This window comes from Amphiprion ocellaris, chromosome 4, assembly GCF_022539595.1.
Source record: "Amphiprion ocellaris isolate individual 3 ecotype Okinawa chromosome 4, ASM2253959v1, whole genome shotgun sequence".
In the NCBI taxonomy this organism is placed as follows: domain Eukaryota; kingdom Metazoa; phylum Chordata; class Actinopteri; family Pomacentridae; genus Amphiprion; species Amphiprion ocellaris.
In genome coordinates this window covers 22,415,613-22,437,744 of record NC_072769.1, presented here as the reverse complement: position 1 = coordinate 22,437,744, position 22,132 = coordinate 22,415,613, and the positions used below count along the sequence as shown (strand labels likewise).

At 39.0% G+C, this 22,132-nt stretch overlaps 2 protein-coding genes across 3 annotated transcripts in view; both read right to left on the bottom strand.

The window, feature by feature from the left end:
• slit1b (slit homolog 1b (Drosophila)) overlaps positions 1 to 2,393 on the bottom strand; it is a 100,830-nt gene extending 98,437 nt beyond the window's left edge. Inside the window, exon 1 of the mRNA XM_023289495.3 lies at positions 1,670 to 2,393. Within this exon, the coding sequence (XP_023145263.3) occupies positions 1,670 to 1,905 (236 nt within the window). The 5' untranslated portion in view covers positions 1,906 to 2,393. The remainder of the gene's footprint in view (positions 1 to 1,669) is intronic.
• A 4,816-nt stretch (positions 2,394 to 7,209) lies between these two features.
• arhgap19 (Rho GTPase activating protein 19) lies at positions 7,210 to 22,132 on the bottom strand. 2 transcript variants are annotated; one of them, XM_023289500.3, is made up of 12 exons: positions 22,073 to 22,132; positions 20,472 to 20,746; positions 20,139 to 20,219; positions 18,510 to 18,719; positions 18,117 to 18,343; positions 17,268 to 17,354; positions 17,000 to 17,065; positions 16,471 to 16,677; positions 16,222 to 16,329; positions 13,475 to 13,588; positions 13,118 to 13,219; positions 7,210 to 12,099 (listed from the first exon to the last, which is right to left on the bottom strand). In XM_023289500.3, exons 1-12 carry the CDS (start codon positions 22,114 to 22,116, stop codon positions 12,040 to 12,042), a joined length of 1,581 nt encoding a protein of 526 aa, XP_023145268.1. In that variant the 5' UTR covers positions 22,117 to 22,132; the 3' UTR covers positions 7,210 to 12,039. The 2 variants fall into 2 exon arrangements, with proteins under 2 accessions (XP_023145268.1, XP_023145269.1); XM_023289501.3 differs by having other exon boundaries at positions 7,210 to 12,096.

Genomic DNA, 22,132 nt, shown 5'->3' with positions numbered 1-22,132 from the left:
CACTTGTGTTTTTGTCATTGTGTGTTGTGCTTTATTTGTTGTTTTGTGTATCGTTTTTCTCGTTTTGTGCTTTTTGGTCTTGCTTTTGTGGTTTGTGTCATTTTTGTCGCTTTGTAGCTTTTTGTCTAATTTTTTGCCTCTTGTTTTTGTTTCGTGTTGTTTGTCTCATTTTATGCCATTTTGTTTCTCGCTTTTGCCGTTTTGTGTCTCATTTTTGTAATATTTTGTCTTGTTTTTGTAGTTTTGTGTGGGGTTTTTTGTCTGACTTAGCATTTTGATCATAAAGTAAAATATTATATCATTCAGTTTCATGCGTAAATGATAAACTGAGGCATCATGTTGTTAAAATTGAATTTATTTTTCTTAAGAAATTTCAGGTTGTTCATAATATTTTGTAAAAAGATAATTTCTTAGATGTGAACTTTTTGGAAATAAAACAAAAGATATATTTGGAGTTGGGGTTATTTATAGGTTATTATGCTGTGATTTTACTGGTCTGGCCCACTTAAGGTCAAGTTGGGCTGAATGTGGCCCCTGAACTAAGATGAGTTTGACACCCCCGCTTTAAAGGTAACAATGTTCAGTTTCGACTGGCACTAATGTACTAATTCCACTGTGCTTGTTTCTGAGGTCGTAGCTATTGGTGTTGAGCAGGACTGCATTAAATTAAGGGGTGTTTTAAATGTTCAGCCTCATTTACAAACATGAGAGGTGAGAAAATGAGAAACACATTTCAGTATAATGTAGTCCAATACAACATCTCCAGCACAGATTGTATTAGACTTCTAATCAAGCAGCGAGGTGGAGTAAATGTAAAGCAAAGCGCATAAATTCAGAGATGTCTATAGTGAGGTATGTCACCTGGCTGATTTCATATTACATATATGCCTTCTAGGAAGGAGGAACCATGCACACTGTGCATCATACTGTACAGGCTGAAACATGTCAGAGGGAGAGAAGAGGAAAATATGTCTGAGGTTTTACAAAAAATGTGATGAGAAATTGGCCCTCTGAATTCCAAAAAAGATGGAGATTCACAGAAAGTAAAAGCAGTATTAAACATGTAATTGCAACAGGGAACAGCTGCAGGACAGACAAATGATGCCGCAGAGCAGCAACCGAATCCAGAGAATCAAGTGGAGAGTCGAAGCCTGTGTGTGTGTGTGTGTGTGTGTGTGTGTGTGTGTGTGTGCGTGTGTGTGTGTGTCTGTCTGTGTGTGTGTGTTTTATGAAGTTAAACAGACTACTGCTGATAAAGAGAGCTGGAGCAAAAGGAGAACAGAGAAGACCAGATACAATAAAATGATGCACAGAGCGTAAGAGTACATATACATACACACACAAGGGTTAGTCACGATTCTAATTAAATCTACTGCTACACATTCATTTGCACCTCCCTACTTCATCTTTAGTTTTACACGTCCATCTCAAATGCCAATATACAGATTTTTCATTATACTGGTAAAGACCTTAGACCTAGAAACCAAATCTAAACCCTAAACCTGGTCTCAAACAGACCAGATCTAAACTGCTGTTTGCTCCTTTAAGTGAAGAGCATCAATATGCCGTCACTTTGAAGGATTCCCCTCGTCTCACTGTGTGTCTGTGATTATCTGGGTCCTCAGAAGTGCAGGAAAAACATGAATGCAGGCATGGACTGACTACTCACAGCCTCTCAGTTCCTCTGGGGATGCTTTTGGGTATGGAGCGGATCCCCAGGCCGTGGCAGTCCACCGTGTTCCCCAGACAGCTGCAGGGACTCGGGCACGCCTCGGCACCTCCCTGACCCGCCAGCAGCACCAGAACGCCCCACGCCAGAATGGTCCACAGCCCAGACCGAAGACCCCGACCCATCGTCCCGCAGCCTCCTGACCCGGCTCCATCTCCTGCTCTTCCTGCAGGCATCCTGCTCCACGACACTGCAGATCCTATCCCCTCTGTCTGCCTGGGACAGCTGACCACCAGCAACTACCTCCTTACAAAAGTGGACAGAAACAGCAAGAAAACGCTCAGAGAGGCTGCAGCACAGCCGGATGAAGTTCAACTGCCACTTGATCCCAGAGTGGCCTTTCAGAGAGATAAAGAGAGGGGAGCTGGGTGGGGGGACAGACAAGTATATCCTCTTCTTCTACTTGTCCCCAGCTTTAGAGCTCCCTCCAGTTGGCTTCTCTTCTTCTTCTTCTACTCTCCTGTGTGCTCCCTCTCTCCCTCTCATGCAGCCGTACAGTGTGCTCGCCTCTCCTCTCCACTTTTCATTGAGTCATTGTGCACTGAACAGTGAGCCACTAGAAAAAAAAAAAGAAAGGGGGGGACTCCCTCTATCTCTCTCTCTCTCTCTCTCTCTCTCTCACACACACACACACACACTCACACACAGAGTAATCATCCATCAAAAGCTTTTACAAATAACAGCACCAAGACTCCTCCTACGCTACGCTCCCCCCCCAGTACCCGGAGTGAACTCACATCTATTCAGTGACAGCAGTAGTGGGAGCCGCCACCTCCAGTGACGGCAGCCTTTTTCTCTCTCTCTTCCCCTCTCCTCCTTTCCGTCTACCTCTCTCGCCCACATGCGCTCCGCTCCCTAGGGAAAGAAAAGAGCCCAGGGCTGCATGGACATGATGAGAAGAGAGAGAGGGAGAGAGGGAGGAAGGGAAGAGGAAACCGTGATCACCCTGAAGCATCCGACTGGGAAGCTCCAGAGAAAATATGAGGACGGGAGAAAAAACAATAAATGTGAAATAAAAGGATGAAGTTCGGCTGTGTGTGCTAAACGTGATAATATTTTCTGTCACGGCTCAGTGCCAAGAAAGCTCACCGGGCTGCAGGAACTTGGGTTTGACGGGGGGAGAGGAGGGGTGTTTCTCATGAGGCTGGCACAACTGGAATGCCATAAGCTGCCACAGAGCTTACTCAGAAGTCTATTATGAATTCACTGGCAAGGCTTTGAAATTCAAATGGAGCCTGGCTGAATTTATTTTTTTTTTACCCCCAATCTCCACAGAAACCCTGGCTTCAGCTTTTGTGATAGCCATATTACCAAGGCGAAAAAGAAGAGGAGAAAAAAATCTGTCGTCAGGGAAAGAGTGGAGAAATCCACCAAAACTACCAATCTACAGCAGCAGCTGGACTGCTTACCGCTGTTAGAATTTAAAAAAACCTGAGGGTTTCTTTATAGATTAACACATTTGTCTTTCGTGTCTCATTTTTGTCCTTTTGTGTCTTGTTTTTGTCTCACTTGTGTTTCTTGTCTTATTTTTTGTCCCGCTTTATTCATTGTTTTGTGTATTGTTTTTATTTTGGGTTTTTTGTCATGCCTGTGTCATTTGTCTAATTTTTTTTGTCATTTTGTTTCTGGCTTTTGCCATTTTGTGTCTTGTTTTTGTCACTTTGTGTCTCATTTTTGTCATATTTTGTCTTTTATTGCCTGATTTGTTCGTTTGTCTGTTTTTGTGTTTTTCTAACTTTTTTGTCAAATCTTTTGTCTCTTGTTTTGTAATGTCTCATTTTTTTGTCATTTTGCTTCTCGCTTTTGTCGTTTTGCATTTCCTTTTTGTCATTCTTGTGTTTTTTGTCTTATTTTTGTCATTTTATGTTTTGCTTTGTTATTTTGTGTCGTTGAATGTTTTCTGTCCCATTTGTCATGTGTGTCGATTGTCATGTTTCTCATTTTTGTAATATTTTGTCTTGTTTTGTGTCTGACTTTTGTCATTTCTCTCATGATTTTGTCATTGTTTCTCGTTTTTATTGTTCTGCGTTTCCTTTTTGTCTCGCTATCAATCTACAGTGCCAGCTTTACTGCTTACCAGTGATTTTACAAAACCTGAGTGGCAGCAAGAAAGTGTTTCTTTATAGATTAACAAATTTGCTATTAAGTCATTTATGGTTAACCTAATTCAACATATATTCAGCTTGCAGTGGCATAAAACCACAAAATCCTCAAAGCAGAGAAACTGGAACTTACAAATGTTTGATGCTTTTGCTTGATATTCAAATAAAATTGAATGCCAGACTGTAAAACTGTATAAAAACTATACATTTTGCCAGTCAAATAAGTAACTCTTCATCATTAAAAGCTGCAAGATAGATCAACTCATTTTAATTGGCTCTCAGTTAAAGCAGAGCAAAGAGTTAATGGTGCTTTACAAGAAGGAAAAGCTGCAAAATGAATAACGGATTCCTTGTTTGTTTGCAGCAGTTGTCACATTTACCCTGAAATCGTTGATGATTTGTTCAATATATCATGGAGTTATGTGGAGCATAATTGGATTTCTCTGAATAACAAATTTGATTTGCCCCTTCTTTGCAGTGTGTCCATTAGCAACTGGAGGGCACAGTTTACCCGGCTTTTTATTTACCACCATACATGAGTGATTATTGCTCGTGGCCTCACTTTGTCTTCTCCCTGCAGACTCGGTATGACGGGTTAATTTAACCAGGCGCGCTTCAGAAGTGATGGAAAACAAATTGGCCACAGGCAGAGCCCGGCTGCTTCCTTTGTGCAACTGAATTGAATGAGTCATTCGGCCTTAATCTGCAACAAAGGGAGGGACAAGATGTTGACATCTCCAGGGGGGGTGGACCCCCTTATTTCTGGGGCCATAATAGCTTTCTGAGGACAGGGTGGGTGGGGAGCTGGCGGGCTTTTACTGCAGACGCGTCTGAATTGATTTCTGGAAATACAGAGCAGATGCTTTTGTCTCAAATGCGTCAATCCAGATTTTTCTCTGCATGTAAGGGTCATTTAGCACCAAAACTCTAAATCCCACTAAAAGAAGACTTATCTATTGACGAAATTAGCAAAGCCAGTAAATTCTTTGGTATGTCTGATAAATGAAGTCACCAAGTTCAAACTCTTGTGATGCAGCTGTTACAATTTACCTTCAACATTCAGTGAAAGATTTACACATCCAACCGTTTCCAATCATCCAATCATTATCTATACACCGTTTAATCCTCATTAGGGTCATGGGGGGCTGGAGTCTATCCCAGCTGACTTAGGGTGAAGACAAGTGACACCCTGGACAGGTCACCAGTCTATAACAGGGCTACATAAAGGGACAAAAAAAATCACACTCACATTCACACCTACAGACAATTTAGAATCACCAATTAACCTCATCATGTTTTTGGACTGTGGGAAGAAGCTGGAGAAAACCCACACATGTACAGGGAGAACATGCAAACTTCATGCACAAAGATCCCAGGAAGGCCAGGACATGAACCAGGGATCTTCTAGCTGTAAGGTGGAAGTGTTAACCACCAAGCCACTGTGCCCAAACTCACACATCCACAGGAAATAATGTAAGAAAAGCTCGAGGTTCATGGCTGATTTTATTCAGGTGATGGTCAGTCAATTAATCTATTAACTACTCTGGTAATAACATAAATTACTTTAAAGAAGACAAAAGGAAAAGAACAAAACATGACCTGGTTTCCAATTTTAATTGTGAGAATTTGCCACTTTTCCTCTGTTAATGTTTGGGTTCGGGGTGTTGGTCAGACTAAACAGGCTATTTGGAGATTCTAACGTTTAATGCGCCAACTGATGAAAAGAAAATAATTAATTTCCTAAAACTAAGTTTTAAAAATGAAGATTTGGTGAAATCAGCTTAATTGATGTTCCTAAAGCAGGGGTGTCAAACATGTGGTCCCTGGACCAAAAGCGGCCCTCCAGAGGGTCCAATCCAACCCATGGGATGACTTTGTAAAGAGTAAAAATTACAGAGAAGACATTAATTTGTTACTTTGTGTCTAAAATTTGTAATATTTTGTCTTGCTTGTTTTCATTTGTCTCATGCTTTTGTCGTTTTCTCGTTTTTGTCGTTTTGTTTCCTTTTGTTCCTCATGTTGTCTTATTTTTTGTCATTTTCTGTTTTGCTTTGTTTTGTCTATCGTTTTTGTCGTTTGTCTCATTTTTTGCCGCTTTGTAACGTTTTTGTCTAACTTTTTGTCTATTTTGTTTTGTGCTGTCACATCTTTTGTCATTTTGTTTCTTGCTTTTGCCATTTTATGTCTTGTTTTTGTCATTTTGGGTTTCATTTTTATAATATTTTGTCTTGATTTTTAGCTGATATTTGTCATTTTGATCATAAAGTAAAATACTACATTGTTCAGTTCCAGATACTTGTGACTAAATGTTTTGTGTCTTTGTAGAAACATTGTGATCTGGAAGTTGTAATGTGTAAATGATAAACTGAGGCAAAATGTTGCTGAAATCGATCTTAAGCAAAACCCATAATGACTAAAAAAAAAAAAAACATGTGACTAAAGGAGCATGTTGTGTGCAAGTAATCTAATAATTACATCAGCATTTGCAACAGTGACTGTTTTTGGAGTTCACAGCTACACGAAAATCACCAAGAAACAAACAGCGGTATATTTTCATATCGTGACGCAAGCAAACAGATTTGAATGAAAGCTTTAAATCTGTTTTTCTGTAAAGGGGGGAAAAAAACTTAATTTACATTTGCAGATATAGGCCTAGATTATCATGTCCAAACTGATCGCATCACCTTAACTGATGAGCAGGTTTGGAGGACAAATCACATTTACTGCAGGTCTGTTTTGAAAATCTGCATTAGGATAAGTTAAGTTTTATGAATTTGCTGAATCCCTACCAGCTCCAGGGAAACTTTACTGGATGAGCCTGACCCCTGACCTTCCTGGAGAGAGGGAGAAAGAGTTTCTCTATGCAAACCTGCTATCATATTACAAGTGTTACTGAATAAAAAGACAAAAATAGGAGCTGTGTATAATTCAAGATGAAAATCAGACAAGACAAAACACAGATAATACTCTGCTTCTCTGAATATCTGATCTGTCTTATTCAATGATGACGATTAATCCAAAAAGTTTAAAGGCATGCTATGTGGTGGGATATTTCTGTTGATGAAGAGTGAAAACATGAATGTAAACTCGGACTTACCTACTAAAAAAACACTGTGAGGGTTATGCTTCCCTGGAGAAAGTGGAATGGCCTCATGAGTGCTTTTAAAACGCAAAAAGCTATTATAAAGGTAGAGATGCAAACTAGAAATCCAAGCTCTGGGATATTTTCCATCAGACTTCTACACTATCCAACAGCGCCCTACAGTGGGCAAACACAAGCACTGCATTGAAGCCCTGCCCTCAATATTATGTGCCAACGATGTGCTTGCAGAAAAAAAACATTAAAACATGACAATTCTGTAGGAAACATTTAAAAAAAAAAAAGTTTTAATCCGAAGCTGATGGTTCGGCAATGAATCTGCTGTACAGGGTTAACTTATTTTACACTAAAATACAAAAAAATAAAAAATCACCACAGTTTCAACCACATGGTACAACAGCTACGCACAAGTTCATCATGACAATGGAGCAATTAGACTAATGAGAAAAAGAATGACAAATTCCGCATGTGAAAATTACAGTGTAACATCGATCCTTATTAAGAAATAAGGTGCAACTGAAGTTTCTCTGTCAAACAAACAAACAAATGCCATCCACTGTTGTTCTCACAGTGTAAAGAAGAATTATTCAGTGACAAGCAAGTAGAAAACCAAACAAACTAATTTTAAACCAGGCTGAGGGGCATTTTGTGTTTTAAATATAAAACAGTATCATACAGAATGCTACGGCTCCCATTTGAGTAACACAACTGAGACAAACAACATGAAACAAAACAAAAAATTAGACCAAATATTTACAAAATGACAACAAATGAGACAAATGACATAAGCGAGACAAAAAAGACACAAAACGACAAAAACGATACACAAAACCCTAAATAAATATGACAAAATGACAAAAATAAGACAAAAACAAAAGCGCGACAAAAAGGAAACACAAAACGACAAACGAAAAACAAAACGACAAAAACATGACGACAAATCGGACAAAAAATGACAAAAAACAAAAACAAGACAAAATATGACAGAAACAAGACACAAAACGACACAAAACGACACAAACGAGACAAGACAAAAAACAACAAAAACAAGACAAAATATTACAAAAATGAGACATAAAACAACAAAAAATTACACAAAACAAAAAGAGAAAAAATTGACAAAAAAAGCTACAAAGTGACAAAAAATGGAAAAACAACACAAGCGAAACAAAACGACACAAAACGAGAAAAAAGACACAAAAATGACAAAAGCAAGACACAAAAAGTGAAAAACAATACACAAAACAACAAATAAAGCAAAACAAAATGACAAAAATAAGACAAAAAGCACGAGACAAAAACGAAACACAAAATAACAAAAACATGAGACAAATGACAAAAGTCAGACAAAAAAGACACAAAAACAAAAAACAGACAAAAAATTAGACAAAAAAGTTATAAAGTGACAAAAATAAGACAACACAAGCAAGACAAAAAAGGCACAAAATGACAAAAACAAGACATAAAATGACAAAAGTGAGAAACAAAACGACAAAAAATAGACAAAAAACACAAGTGAGACAAAAAGGGAACACAACAAAAAAGAAACAAAACGACAAAAACACGAAACAACCAACAAAGGTAAGACAAAAAAAAAGACAAAAAACCCCAACAGAAACAAGACAATTTTTTTAAAACAGAGTTCTAAATCAGTGGGCCTTAATATGGCTCAATTTGCTCCACCATATGAAAACACAGAGTCCAAAGCGGCTCTTACCTCCAAACAGTTTTGTAAAACTGCAGTTGGAAGAGGAGTGGTGCTGCTGTGAGACCACATGGAAAAATCCCAATTCAGTTTAAAAAAAAAACACAAAAAAGTCCCATGTAGATCATTAAGAATATTACAACAGTAACAAAAGTAGAAAAGGTCTTTCAGTCACTTTCAGCAAACCCATCAGTACAACATCCACAACACCTTCAAAACAAAATGCACCAGTAGCAGATTTCCAACACTGACAAGTACCCTCAATGAAAACGTCCCAAACTAAATAAAATGCGCTTCTATTATTGTCAATTTTTGCAATAACTAATGAATACAGAGCCAGTTTGGGCCCATGTCACTACTCAGGTGTCGTTGAGCTGAAAGAGTTGAAGAAACATGCGATTTTTCCAACATTGTTTGGGAAAAGTAATTTATATCTCAGTGCTGAAAATCCGTAACTGGTGCATCTTTGCAGCAATACAAAAGAAAACTGAGCAGACATCAGTTAAGTCAAGCCATAAAGACTGAAGCTGAAGGAACATTTAAATGGGCATTAAGTAACATTTCTGCAGTGAGTTAATTCACTTTTTTTTTTACTGCACTGTGTTTATCGAAGCAGTGAAACATGCTTCCTAAGCACTGACCAAACTTAGCAGGGGCCGTTTTCCACTGCATGAACTTGTGGGCCACTTTGGGGAGGCTTAAATGTGTTCCAACCACAGAAATCGCCCCTAAAGAACATTTTCAGGGCTGTTTTTCGAGGAGAAGTACCCGAGTGGCCCTGAAAACTGTTGTGTGATTCTCAAGATTGACTGACCACTCAGAGAGGACAAGTGCCACATTTTCTGCCCTTTAAAAATCCTTTTTATGTAGCAGTCGTCTGCTCTCAAGTATCATCAGCACTAATGTAAATGTCACCACATAAATCTAGAAACAAACCTCCATTGTTCTGTTACCTACATGCTCATAGAACTGAAGTTATATCCAGTAACTACTATATATCATTACTTTTGGCAGACTCTGAGTTAACATAGTAATTAAGGGTCGGTTAGGGCGTCTTTCCTGTAAACCTCAGCACCACCTTGCACCTTCCCTGACTTCCTGCAGTGGAAAGCCACCTCTTTTCCCTTTACTAAAGCTTCATGGTGGTGCTCCATGTCCTGTAGAAGTTGTTAAATTACGCCTGTAAATTACATTTTTTTCTTTTTATTCATATACACTGGCCAACTTTACATAGCTGAAATGGTTTGTGCTGGCACATGACTGCAACTGGCATGTGTCTTATCATAATGTGCTATTAAAATAGTATAAAGTTTAATCAGATTCATACCTTGCCACAAGTATGACCTACTCTCTGCACAGTTTATGGTCCGACGCTAGACCAAAATTCAGAAGTAATGACCAGACTTTAACAGGTTACTGCTCATTTCTACCACAATAAATACGCTACCCTTCAAAAGTTTGGGGTCACCCAGACAATTTCATGTTTTCCATGAAAACTCACACTTTTATTCACGTGCTAACATAACTGCACAAGGGTTTTCTAATCATCAATTAGCCTTTCAACACCATTAGCTAACACAATGTAGCATTAGAACACAGGAGTGATGGTTGCTGGAAATGTTCCTCTGTACCTCTATGTAGATATTCCATTAAAAATCAGCCGTTTCCAGCTAGAATAGTCATTTACCACGTTAACAATGTCTAGACTGTATTTCTGATTCATTTAATGTTATCTTCATTGAAAAAACTGCTTTTCTTTAAAAAAGGAATTTCTAAGTGACCCCAAACTTCTGATCGGCAGTGTACATACTAAAAACCCTCTGTCGACTTTCATTTAAACCATCAACAAACATCCCAACCATTTTTTTCTTTAAATTAAAACAACCCTTTCATGATCAAGCTGAAGAAAGATTAAAAAATAAAATGCTTTTAAAAAAAATACCAGAAGTCTAGTGAGATATTCTGGGAATTTAACATTTCATATTTGACAGATTCACAACCAGGGATCCCCGTAACTGATAAACCCATGAGAGTAACAAAGATTATCAATAATTAATCCCGTTTTTCATATCAGGGTGAAACATGAGAAAAATAAAGTAAGCTGCTCACTGTTTCTGGATCAGCAGATCACCACCAGGAAATTATCACTCAATCATCATCCAGTAACAAGAGTTATAACACAACGTACCAAAAAAGTAAGAACATGTTTAAAAATGTAAAAAAACACACACACACACATACTGTACAACATGTATACATGTTCTAAGCAACAGCAGACTGTAAGCTCAGCTAGCTAGTGGTCTTAGATTCTCATGCAGTAGCTAAAATACAAGTTTCAAGTTATTACTGGCACAAGCAGGCCAGAACCAGCGAAGCCAAACCAAAGCAACCACCCTGGTGATCATGTGATTTCAAATCATTCACATTCAGGTAAAGCTCAGCAATAACCAACTTCCAGCACTGCGCAGCATGATAACTGTTGAAGTTTATAATGACTAGTTTAGCACAGTTAATATTATTATCCTTGAGGAGATCATATTGTGAGCCAAAGGGCAGTCAAAGGATATTCTTCAATATATACTACCATTCCAAGGTTCGGGGTTTTCTAATCATCAATTAGCCTTTCAACACCATTAGCTAACACAATGTAGCATTAGAACACAAGAGTGATGGTTGCTGGAAATGTTCCTCTGTATCCCTATGTAGATATTCCATGAAAAATCATCCGTTTCCAGCTAGAATAGTCATTTACCACATTAACAATGTCTACATTGTATTTTTTATTAATTTAATGTTATCTTCATTGCTTTTCTTTCAGAAATAAGGACATTTCTAAGTGACCCCAAACTTTTGGACGGTAGTGTATAAATTTTTCAACTTCCTGAAGAAAATGTGTCACATTGTCATTCCGACAATAAGTAATATTGTCCAGTTCTACATCCAATAATATTACACATGCATACCAGAAAAAAGAAAATGAAACAAAACATAATAAAGCTGACTTAAAATTGACCAAATTCGCTCCTTAAGTACTGAAAAAACTGACAACAAAAAAGTGCATTGTACAGTCTAAAAACACAAATGTATAAATTTTAAAGGGACTTAATGTTTGAAATAATGTGCAGTTTTGCTGCTGCAGCCTATATCTTTAGAGCGTATCTTTTAAATCACAGCTGATCGTTCAACTGCGGGTACCGCTTCGTCAGCAGTCTCTGAATGTCCTGCGGTCGACGGAACAAGTTTCTGGTTTGGTTTGGCTGAACTGGCTCAGGTTAGCACCACTGTATATTAGTCACAGTTAAAATAGACTTACTACGATGAAAGCACTAAAGTAAACATGAGGAATAATAATAACAATAATACTGCCCAAGTCATGTCTGAGATGAAAAGGAGGTGTCGAGTTTTAGAGCGAGATTTCCTGAGCAGGAGAGAAACACATCGTGGACACTGAGGGAGAGTCCTGCTGAGAGATGAATGAGAGGAGGAAAAAGATGGAAGCATGGATGGGTGAAAGATTTTAAACGACATCTCAACGCTGAAATTCAAACAATATGTCATTTGATATATGTACACTACCAGTCAAAGGTTTGGACACACCTTCTCATTTGACGTTTTTTCTTGATTGTCATTGTCACTGAAGGCATCAAAACTATGAATGAACACATATGGAATTGTGTAGTAAACAAAAGTGTGAAATAAGTCAACCATTTCAGGTGACTACCTCATGAAGCTCATGGAGACAATGCCAAGAGTGTGCAAAGCAATAATCAAAGAAAAGGGTGACTATTTTGAAGAATCTAAAATATAAAACATGTTTTGACTTATTTCACCCTGTTTTGTTCACTACATAATTCCAGATGTGTTCATTCATAGTTTTGACGCCTTCAGTGAGAATCTACGATGTAAATAGTCATGAAAATAAAGAAAAAACATTAAATGAGAAGGTGTGTCCAAACTGTTATACTGTATATGCAATCACAAAAACCACATACAAATTAGAAAAGTGCCGCCAAATCATTGTCAGCAGAACCCAAATTTTACCAGTTTTGAATGATTTTAAAATGATGGAGTATTTTATTAGCTTTTTTTCCCCGTTTGTTTGCCAAGTGAACTTACATCACACCAAATGATGGCATTAACAAGCTTCCTTTAAGTCTGAGAAATCAAAATATTGGCAAAAAATATTTTCCAAACACAGCACTTCTTGACGTGATCAATCTGCATGTCCATGTACAAATCAGGTGTTTCCTGACATGTTGTCAATATGCTACATTCTAATTAGAATATAAGTTAACAACGAAAGAAAATACTTGGCGCTCTATGGAGTCTGTTCAAATCCTGATTTACTTGGAAAAAAAGTAAATTTACAAAATAAAAGTAAGGTAATGTAAAATGTTTTCATTCATTGACTGGCACAAAAAAGGCGTTTAATATTTAGATTTAGATTAAAGATGAAAGCACAGAAGAAAACGTCATCATACCTTGGAAACCTTCACACCTTTGTCCTTGTGAAAAGCAAAATCTGGGTTTTTTACTACCAGTCCCGCTTTCCCCAAAACAGGTCCATTTAATGGGCTGTTCACCTGCATGTGCACACAGACAAACCAAGGTTAAAGAGGGTCATTCAGAAGTCACTGACCAGAGCTCCCCTGTGAAGCCTCTTGGTTATCTTTTGGCTAGCAAGGAGCTCCATGTTATTTCATTTAATAGCCTGATAAATTAAAAACTTTAGGGTGATCTGCATTGTTGCAGATGGAAAAAACAGGAAATTCCAACACAAAATCAGAACCAAGAAGATAAAGATAATATATAAACAAAAACAAACTAAAAAGGCTCACCGCTTGCAGGATGACGTTCTCTTTTCCAGATTTTCTTCCTGCCCTGGTGACACCATCTGGGGAGACGTATCGGACCCGCCTCTCTGCTGTCAGCTGCTCACCTCGAGCTTTGCGCTGTTACCAGAGCAACAGGTGGGAACAATCAAGATGTAAAAGGTTCCTATTTTATTTTTTTTATTTAGCATTTATTTAACAGGTTAGTCCCATTAAGATCAGAGATCTCCTTTACAGGGGAGACCTGGCCAAGAGGGCAGCAGCATAGTCACATTAAAAATGCTGCAAGGCACCCAGAGTTCAGTGCTTGGCCCCCTCCTGTTCATCCTCTACATCCTCCCTCTTGGCAATATCATCCACAAACATAGTCTCCATTCTCTGCTCTGCCGACAACATACAGATCTACATTTCAACCAAATCCATCACTCCAACAACCTGCTCCACCCTGACCACCTGCTTCAGTGAAATAAAAACATGGATGCAAAATAACTTTCTACAATTAAACTGTGACAAATCAGACATAATAATCATCGGGCCCAAATCCCTCACAAAAAACACCGACAGCTTCACCCTGATCATCGATAACTCCACTGTGTCCCCATCACCTCACATCCATAATCTGGGAATCTTTCTTGACAGCAATCCACCTTCCAACAACACATCAACCACATCACCCAGACTGCCTTCTTTCACCTCAAGAACATCACACGCCTCCACGACTCACTCTCCTTCCCTGCTGCTGAAACCCTCATCCATGCATTCATCACATCTCGAATTGATTACTGCAACAGCGTTCTTTATGGTTCATCTTCAAAAGCCCTCAATAAACTTCAGTATATCCAGAACTCTGTTGCTCACCTCCTAACCCACTCACACTCTCGTGAACACATCACTCCTGTCCTCCAAAACCTCCACTGGCTGCCTGTCCCACAACGCATCCAGTTCAAAGTCCTCCTGTTGACCCACAAAGCCCTCCATAACCAAGCCCCCCCATACCTCAGAGACCTGCTTCACCGCCACACTCCCTTCTGCAGCCTTCGTTCCTCTACTGCAAACATTCTCTCCCCTGCCGCTCAGAACCAAGCACCGAACCTGGGGCCACAGAGCATTCTCCATATCTGCCCCCACACTCTGGAACTTCCTACCCCAACACATCCATGACTGAACTGACCTGACCACTTTCAAATCACTCCTCAAGACCCACCTGTTCACAACTGCTTTTAATATAAAATACAAACTTATTTTTATGATATATTTTATGACTTGTTTTATGATGCTCCTTTATTTATGTTTGCTGATTTTATATATAAAGTGTCTTTGAGTGTTCTGAAAAGCACTAAACAAATAAAATGTATTATTATTAAAAACTGTGAACAACAGATGAAATAAACAACATTAAAACTTGCTCACATATAAGCCTTGCACACAGACAAGGTAGACTGTAATGATTTCACCAGAACTTTAAACTCATTCAGTGTAACAACGCCTGGAAGTTGAAGCAGAGATTGTAATTTATTCCAAGCATTAGGTGCCGAAAACCTAAAGGCTTTCTTGCCCAGTTCAGATGGTACTTTGGGGAAGACAAATTGCAGAGTATCCATAGATGGGAGATTGTGACTTCCATGTTTCCTTGATAAAAGACAAGTTAAATAGGAAGGAATGATACCCAGAATGGTTCTGTAAATAAACACCAATGACTGAGAGGTCGAGCCCTTAAAGATGTCCAGTTAATTTTAGAATAGACAATGGTGAGTAAGGGGATCACATTTGATAATAAATCTCAGTGCCCCATGGTAGACGCTATGCAGCATGCTAGGACAATTAGCAGAAGCCTTCATATACAACACATCTCCACAGTCAATAACAGGCAAAAAGATTGTTTCCACCAGTTTCTGCTTCACACAAAAAGAAAAGCAAAACTTGTTTCTGTAATAAATCCTAATAGGAGTTTTTTTTTTTTAAACCATATTCTGAATGTGCTCCTTAAAAGACAAACAGTCGGCAATTAAAAATCCTAGATATTTAAAAGTAGATACCAACTCAATTTGTTCACCAGTTCTTGTTAAAATTTTTCCATACAGTGATGACCGTGTAGTTTTTGAAGTTGTAAAGAACATACATTTTGTTTTGTCTGCATTTAAAACAAGTTGCAGATGACAAAGTTGTTCCTGTACTCTTATTAAACGCAAGCTGTAAATACTGAAAGGCCTCAGCAGGAGTGGGTGCTGCAGAATATATGGCAATGTCATCAGCATAGAAATGAAAAGTCGAGTTTGGAATATTCTGTCCGAGATTGTTTATGTAAATAGTAAATAATAATCGGCCCAGCGCAGAACCTTGAGGGACGCCCTTTTTCACTTGCAATGTCTCAGAGCCAGAACCCTCTATCTGAACAGCCTGTGTTCTGTTTGTAAGATAATTAGCAAACCATCCAACTGCTTGTAGAGAAAGACTAATAGCTGAAAGATTTAGCTCAGAGTACTAATGTTACAGGATGTGTAGTGAAAAAAATCCCATAATTTTTTTTGTAAAGGGATCAAAGACTGGGCAAGTTAACAAAATATAAAAGTGATATGTGTTAAAATAAAAATTACCTATCAAATCACCAGTAAGCAGTGTGAGTTTAAGGGGCACTGAAGCATCTTGTTTCTATGTTCTACAAGTTAATGCAATTAAAATGTGGAAATGATAACGTTAACTACTTTATTTCTATTAATATACTTTCCATTGGACTTTGCAGAATTATTGAGTACCTTGATAAGGCCACCAAAGGAGCGGGAGCGGGGGTGTTTCTTGCTGGGAGCTGGGGGAGGCTGACGGTGCTCGTTGGTAGGTGTCCCTGAGGTTGTCTGTTTGACTAACTGCTTGTAGGACAGACAAAAACAGCACTTACATTCTATATTATAAAGACACTGAGCACACAAATTTTCATGCTGAATGCTAAGCAGCAGTAGAAGCTGCGTGTCTAGACTTTAAAACTGAAAAAGGACCCTGAAGTGCACCTGTCGGACAAGTTTCTTCTTCTTAGCAGAGTCCGGCATGTTGTGGTGAACATGTCTGAAGAGCTCCTTCAGGGCTTCTTCTGTGTATTGTTGAGCTGGTGACTGGCACTGCTCCTGAGCGCTGGGGACCAGAACAGCTGCCCTCTTCAGAGGCAACGCTGTCCGCCGAGCAGGAGAGCTGCTTGCCGCCAGCAGCTCCAGATCATCCTGATAGAGCACAGGGCCAGTCAGACTCAAAACAGGAAAAAATAAATAAAAAATCTGTCCTGCTCTCTTGAAATAAAAAATATCTTTCTGTTTGTTATTGCTACATTGACCTTGTGTTTTACATTTAATCTCAGCAACTGTTTCCAATTTGACAAATGATTAAGACATTCGTTAGACACATTTTTACCATTCCAAATCCAAAAGAAAGCTTGCTGTCAATGCCTGTGTGTGAAGAGCAGCTCTATCTCCACATGCTGCAGAACAGTCACAGACTGCCACAGATTGTCTGAATGGGGATCTAATGTGAACTCCTCTCACTAACCTTGGTCTGCAGAACCTTGGTCCCAGTGAAGTGCACTCGAGCATATTCCCGCAGGTAGACTGGAGCCTGAACAACATACAGCAGACACATCGCTCACTCACAGGTCAATGACAAAAGAAGTCACATAATATGTTTCTGAAGCCCCACTTATCTCTGTGCTTGATTGTTAACATTTCAGGACCTGCTCTGTATAATGGATCACTAACCTGAGTTCATTTTCAAATCATTTGAGTGAACAGTCATGTGTGTGTGGGGGGACAATAATCACCCTGAAGAGCTTCTGTGAGTGTTTGATGAGAAAAGCCATGCTGTTGTTCAGTTTCTTCAGATTGTCTTTAAGGTCACCCGCTGTCATCTGGAGAATCAGAGAACAGCATTACAAAAAATATTTATTACTACTCATGGTACTCTAACCATGATGAAATAGACAGACTAAAACATAGAAACAATGAATGATAAAGGTTATATGTGTGCAGACAAAAGTTGGACATTTTAAAACCTCTGTGGCATGGAGTCAGCATGTTACTTATTTTCTCCCATCATACCGCTTGCATTCAGACTGCAGCTGAGATAGTGTATGCATTCCCCCAACACCGATTTGTGTGTATTCAATACGTACATAGGAACATTTTGCAAGCACTGGTTTCACACAGGACTGGTTGGAGCATGACCTATTTTATATCTACATTATAGTATTATATATATCTGTATATAATGTATATTTATTATATGTGCTATAAAGAAATCAACAATCTCCACTTAATTCAGCATCAGCTTGAAAGCAAAAACACAAATAATTTATTTTAGACGTCAAGGAGTTAATAGCCTGACACCTACATGCATATTACACCGTTTCAAAACAAAGACCAAAAACCAACATTATTAACAGCTAGAATTTCATATACTGTGTCTCTACTTTTTGTTACCAGTAGTTTTTTGTAAGCATTTGTATCCACCAATGTGAAAAAAAAATAACAACAGGAATGTTTGCCATCTGACACAGCTTGATTAACTGTGTAGAAAACAACTACACTTTCAAACTGTGAAAATAATCTTGATCTATAGTTTGTAGTACTTGCAAAGGTATTGCTACGTGGTCATAAACAAGCAATCTTACATGTCTGGGCCAGAGGACGTGTGGTGCAAACATGAGGGCCAAGTTGAAGGCAGACATCTTGTTTTTGTCTTGCTGTTTGGCAGTGTGGTAGAGCAGGTCGAGCAACAGTTTGAGCAGCGAGCGGTTGGCCTGAGGTAGCAACAGGAAGAGAAGCTGCAGGGCCTCGACTTGACGCTCTTTGTTGGGTAAAGCTGTCTTGTTGCCTTGTTCATCAAACAAAGTCATGTCTGGCAGAGGTGGAGAAAAACAAAATAAAAATAAAAAGGCATTTCTGTGGTCCCGTTTTAAAAGTTTGACTGAAACATGACAGAATACCCATGTTAAAATGTACTGGTGCTCTAAAATGAGAAAATACATAAAAGTATGCTTCAGTGTGAGCGTATGCATTCCTACCAGCTATCTTAAGGTGTGCATGGAAGTGTCTGTGTGTCAACAGGGGCTCTGGCAGCTCCCCCAGGAAAGTTTTGAGCAGTGTGGCCACATCATTGGGGTGAAAGTCTCCAGATTCCAGGTCGACGTCAGCCCCGCTGTTGAGCAGCTCCTTCAAGGCCTGCTGCCGAACACTATTCCCAGGCACCCGAAACAGCCCCTCCACATGCAGATCTGTGAGTTAGAGCAGCTGGAGTTCAGCAAGTAAAACTCTCAAACATTCTATAATTTTAAATCGATTTAGTCTATTCATTTGTCTACTCGGGCAATACTAGTTAACTAGGACAAAGAGAAAACTTGTCAACAATGTGATTCCAAAACAAATAAGTCCTGTCTCCCAATATGTGAGAAAATTAGGAGTGTAACGGTAATTAAGAATTCACAGTTCAGCATGTAAAATTGTGAACAAAAGTTTACAAACACTTTTGAACAACCTGTATATCATGGCAGTCTTGAGTTTCCAATGACTCCTATAACTCTGACTTTTCTATGATGGAATCATTGAAACACGTGCCTTTGTTGCAAAAAAAAAAAAACAGCATATACCTTGGCTCTTTCACTGATTTACTATAGGTCTTTGGGAAATGTGACAAAATCTGCCAGCTCAAAAACTTACATGCGTATCTAAAACTTACTTCATTTATCAGTTTTGGTGAAAGGTAGATAGTGTTGTGTTGTCAAACTTTCAGAGCTGCATGGCCTTGTAACTTCTTGTGAGTGATTACAATTGACTGCAGCTGCTGACTGCTCTGAGCCAATTTAAATATTTGATTCACTTAGTGTGGGGAAGTCTAAGGAGCTCATCAAAAATCTGAAAAAGCAAATCAATGACTTGAACAAGTTAGGAAAGTCACTCACAGCCATTTTAAAGCAGCTACAGATAACTAAATCATCTGTGCAAATAATTGTAAGTATAAAGTGCATGGTACAGTTGTGTTACTGCCACCATCAGGAAGAAAACACAAGCTGTCCCCTGCTGCTGAGAGACAATTGATCAGGATGGTCATGAGTCAACCAAGAATCAGCAAAAAGCAGGTCTGAATGAATGATAAGCTGCTGGAACACAGCTGTCCACAGTCAAAAGTGTGTACACATCTCCATAGGCTGACCTGCAAAAAGGAAGCCCTTCCTCTAGAAGCAGCACCTGAAGTTTGCTTCTCATTTCATGGACAAAGAAATGGCCTTTTGGAGGAAAGTTTAGTGGTCAGATTAAGCAAATATTGGGCTATTTGGCACCAATGGCAAAAAATATGTTTGGAGGCCTTTAACCTTAAGAACATAAAACCTACTGTTAGGCATGGTGGTGGTAGAATTATGTTCTGGGGCTTTTTGGTGCCAGTGGAAGTGGTGCTTTACACAGAGTTAATTTAAAAATGAAGAAGGAGGATTACCACCACATTCTTCTGAAAACCTAAAACTGTCAGCCAAGAGGTTGGTTCTTGGACACGGTTGAGTGTTCCAACAAGACCGAGACCCCAAACTGTTAAAGAAATGGCTATATAAGGCAAGAATTAAGGTTTTAGACGAGGGGCTTTTTAGAGGGGGGCTTGTAGAAAGAACTGTGATTAAGTAAGTGTGGATATTTTGACTCACTTTTGCTGAGGTACTCAATAAGCTGGTAGATCTGAGCAATGCAGCTTTCTGTCAGTGGGGTTCCAAACACAACACCTTTATCTGTAAAAGTATTCAGAGAGATGAATGTGAGTGATAACATTAAACTACTGAAAGACTTCTCAGAGAAACAGCTCTTCCATATATACATGTACAATGAGCAGGGCAACACAGGCAACATTATCATTATGATACACATTATTATTTTGTCTTTTGTGTGTCACAATGCCTTCATCATGTCTAAAACACAACCTACATGATCTGTGCAATTTATGAGACAACACGGAAATCAGAGTAGACTGGTTGACCTCTTACCTTTGCGTTTGAGGAAGTTGAAAGAACGGAAAAAGCCTCCATTTCCACCTGTTGGGGTTTTAGGGCTCTCCTCACCGAGGAGCTGGGCAAACTCTGTCCCAGGGAGATCTATAAGGCGAGTAATGTTACTTAGCACCAGCTCTAGGAAAACATCTGGGTTTTCATGGCGGAGCTTCTCAACAAAAAAATCTGGGTTGAAGATGACTGGTGGTCGGCCAGCATGAGAGCCCCCTGGCGATTCCTCACGACTGATCACCATGCTGCACGCTGTACCTCTGAGGAGGAGACACAGATAGATTATACACATGTAAGTATTTGCATGTGGGAGGATATCATATCTGAGCACTGATTAGGTAAAAATAAATGGACCCATTAGTGTCTCATCCAGAGAAGTTTGGCATTTGCCTCTTACAGCCACGGCAGTTAATTACCATAGACGCTGACCTAACCATTGGAAGTATCTTGTGGTTCAAGCTCAGTAATTTTAATCATATCAGGAACATTTAACACCACCCAAACACTTCAGGAAAGCACAACAGAAGCTGCATTTCCTGTCTGCAGGAATTCAGAAAAACAACAAATGATAATAATAAGAAAAAGAACAATTTTAAAGAACTGCAGGAACTGTGCTTCCAAACTCACCTAGCACTACAGAATATGCAAATGGTTTAGAGAATTGTCAGGTACACCCACCCATGCTTCATCACACCTCAGTGACAATAGCCTCAAGACTACAGGATAGTTTCTACTTTGAAATAACGCCTTCATACTGACTTCAAGCCCACAGTGACCAGTCACCTATACATGATAACACAAAACACTAGCAATTAAATGCTGTAAATAATACTTCAATTGCATTGGTCACAGAGCTACAGTGGGAACAGTACTGTGGCTGTTCAGTTCTCATATATAGCGCAAACCACAGTTCACATATTTTGAAGCAGGGACTAGTAAAGATTTATCTAACAACATGCAGTATAATGGCTTTGTGTTTGGCTTGAATGTAGCTGTGTAACGACAGCCTCACATCTACTGGTGTAGCTACCTGTGACACAACCATCACAAACTATGACCTCAGAAAATACTACAAAGATAAATCAACACCTCAACCACTATTTTGACAGAACAAAAACAAAACAAGTTTGCAGTGCTATGTATAGTGTTACCATCCTTGTGAAAGGTGTATCATGTAGAGACACTTGGGAGCATCGATTAAGTGTGCAATACTGGATAAGCTGCTAAATTTAATGAAGCTAGTGTGAACTGGCACAAACACACACCACTTCAAAATCCCTCAGATAACAGTGCGAACGCTGGCTTTTGCTAGCTAAGAACTCCGACTATTTTTCGGGACAGCTAAACGTTTTAAACACTACAAATCGTAATTAATCTAATGTGTAATTTCTGATGTGTTCAGCAGCTAGCATTAGCTAACGTTGTGTAGCTACTTTAAATGACCGTCTGACGGCTGGAGAGTGACAGTTATTCTCACTGACGTAACGTTTAAAAACCTGAATAGTTTATGCCATGAGGCATGCTGACTCTAGGTCAATGTAAACAACACTGAAGATTTATAAATGACTGCTTTAGTTCATTCTTACCTTCTATTTTGTTCGTTTTCATCGACATCCTTCCCCGCCGCCATGTTCCGTTTGAATGCT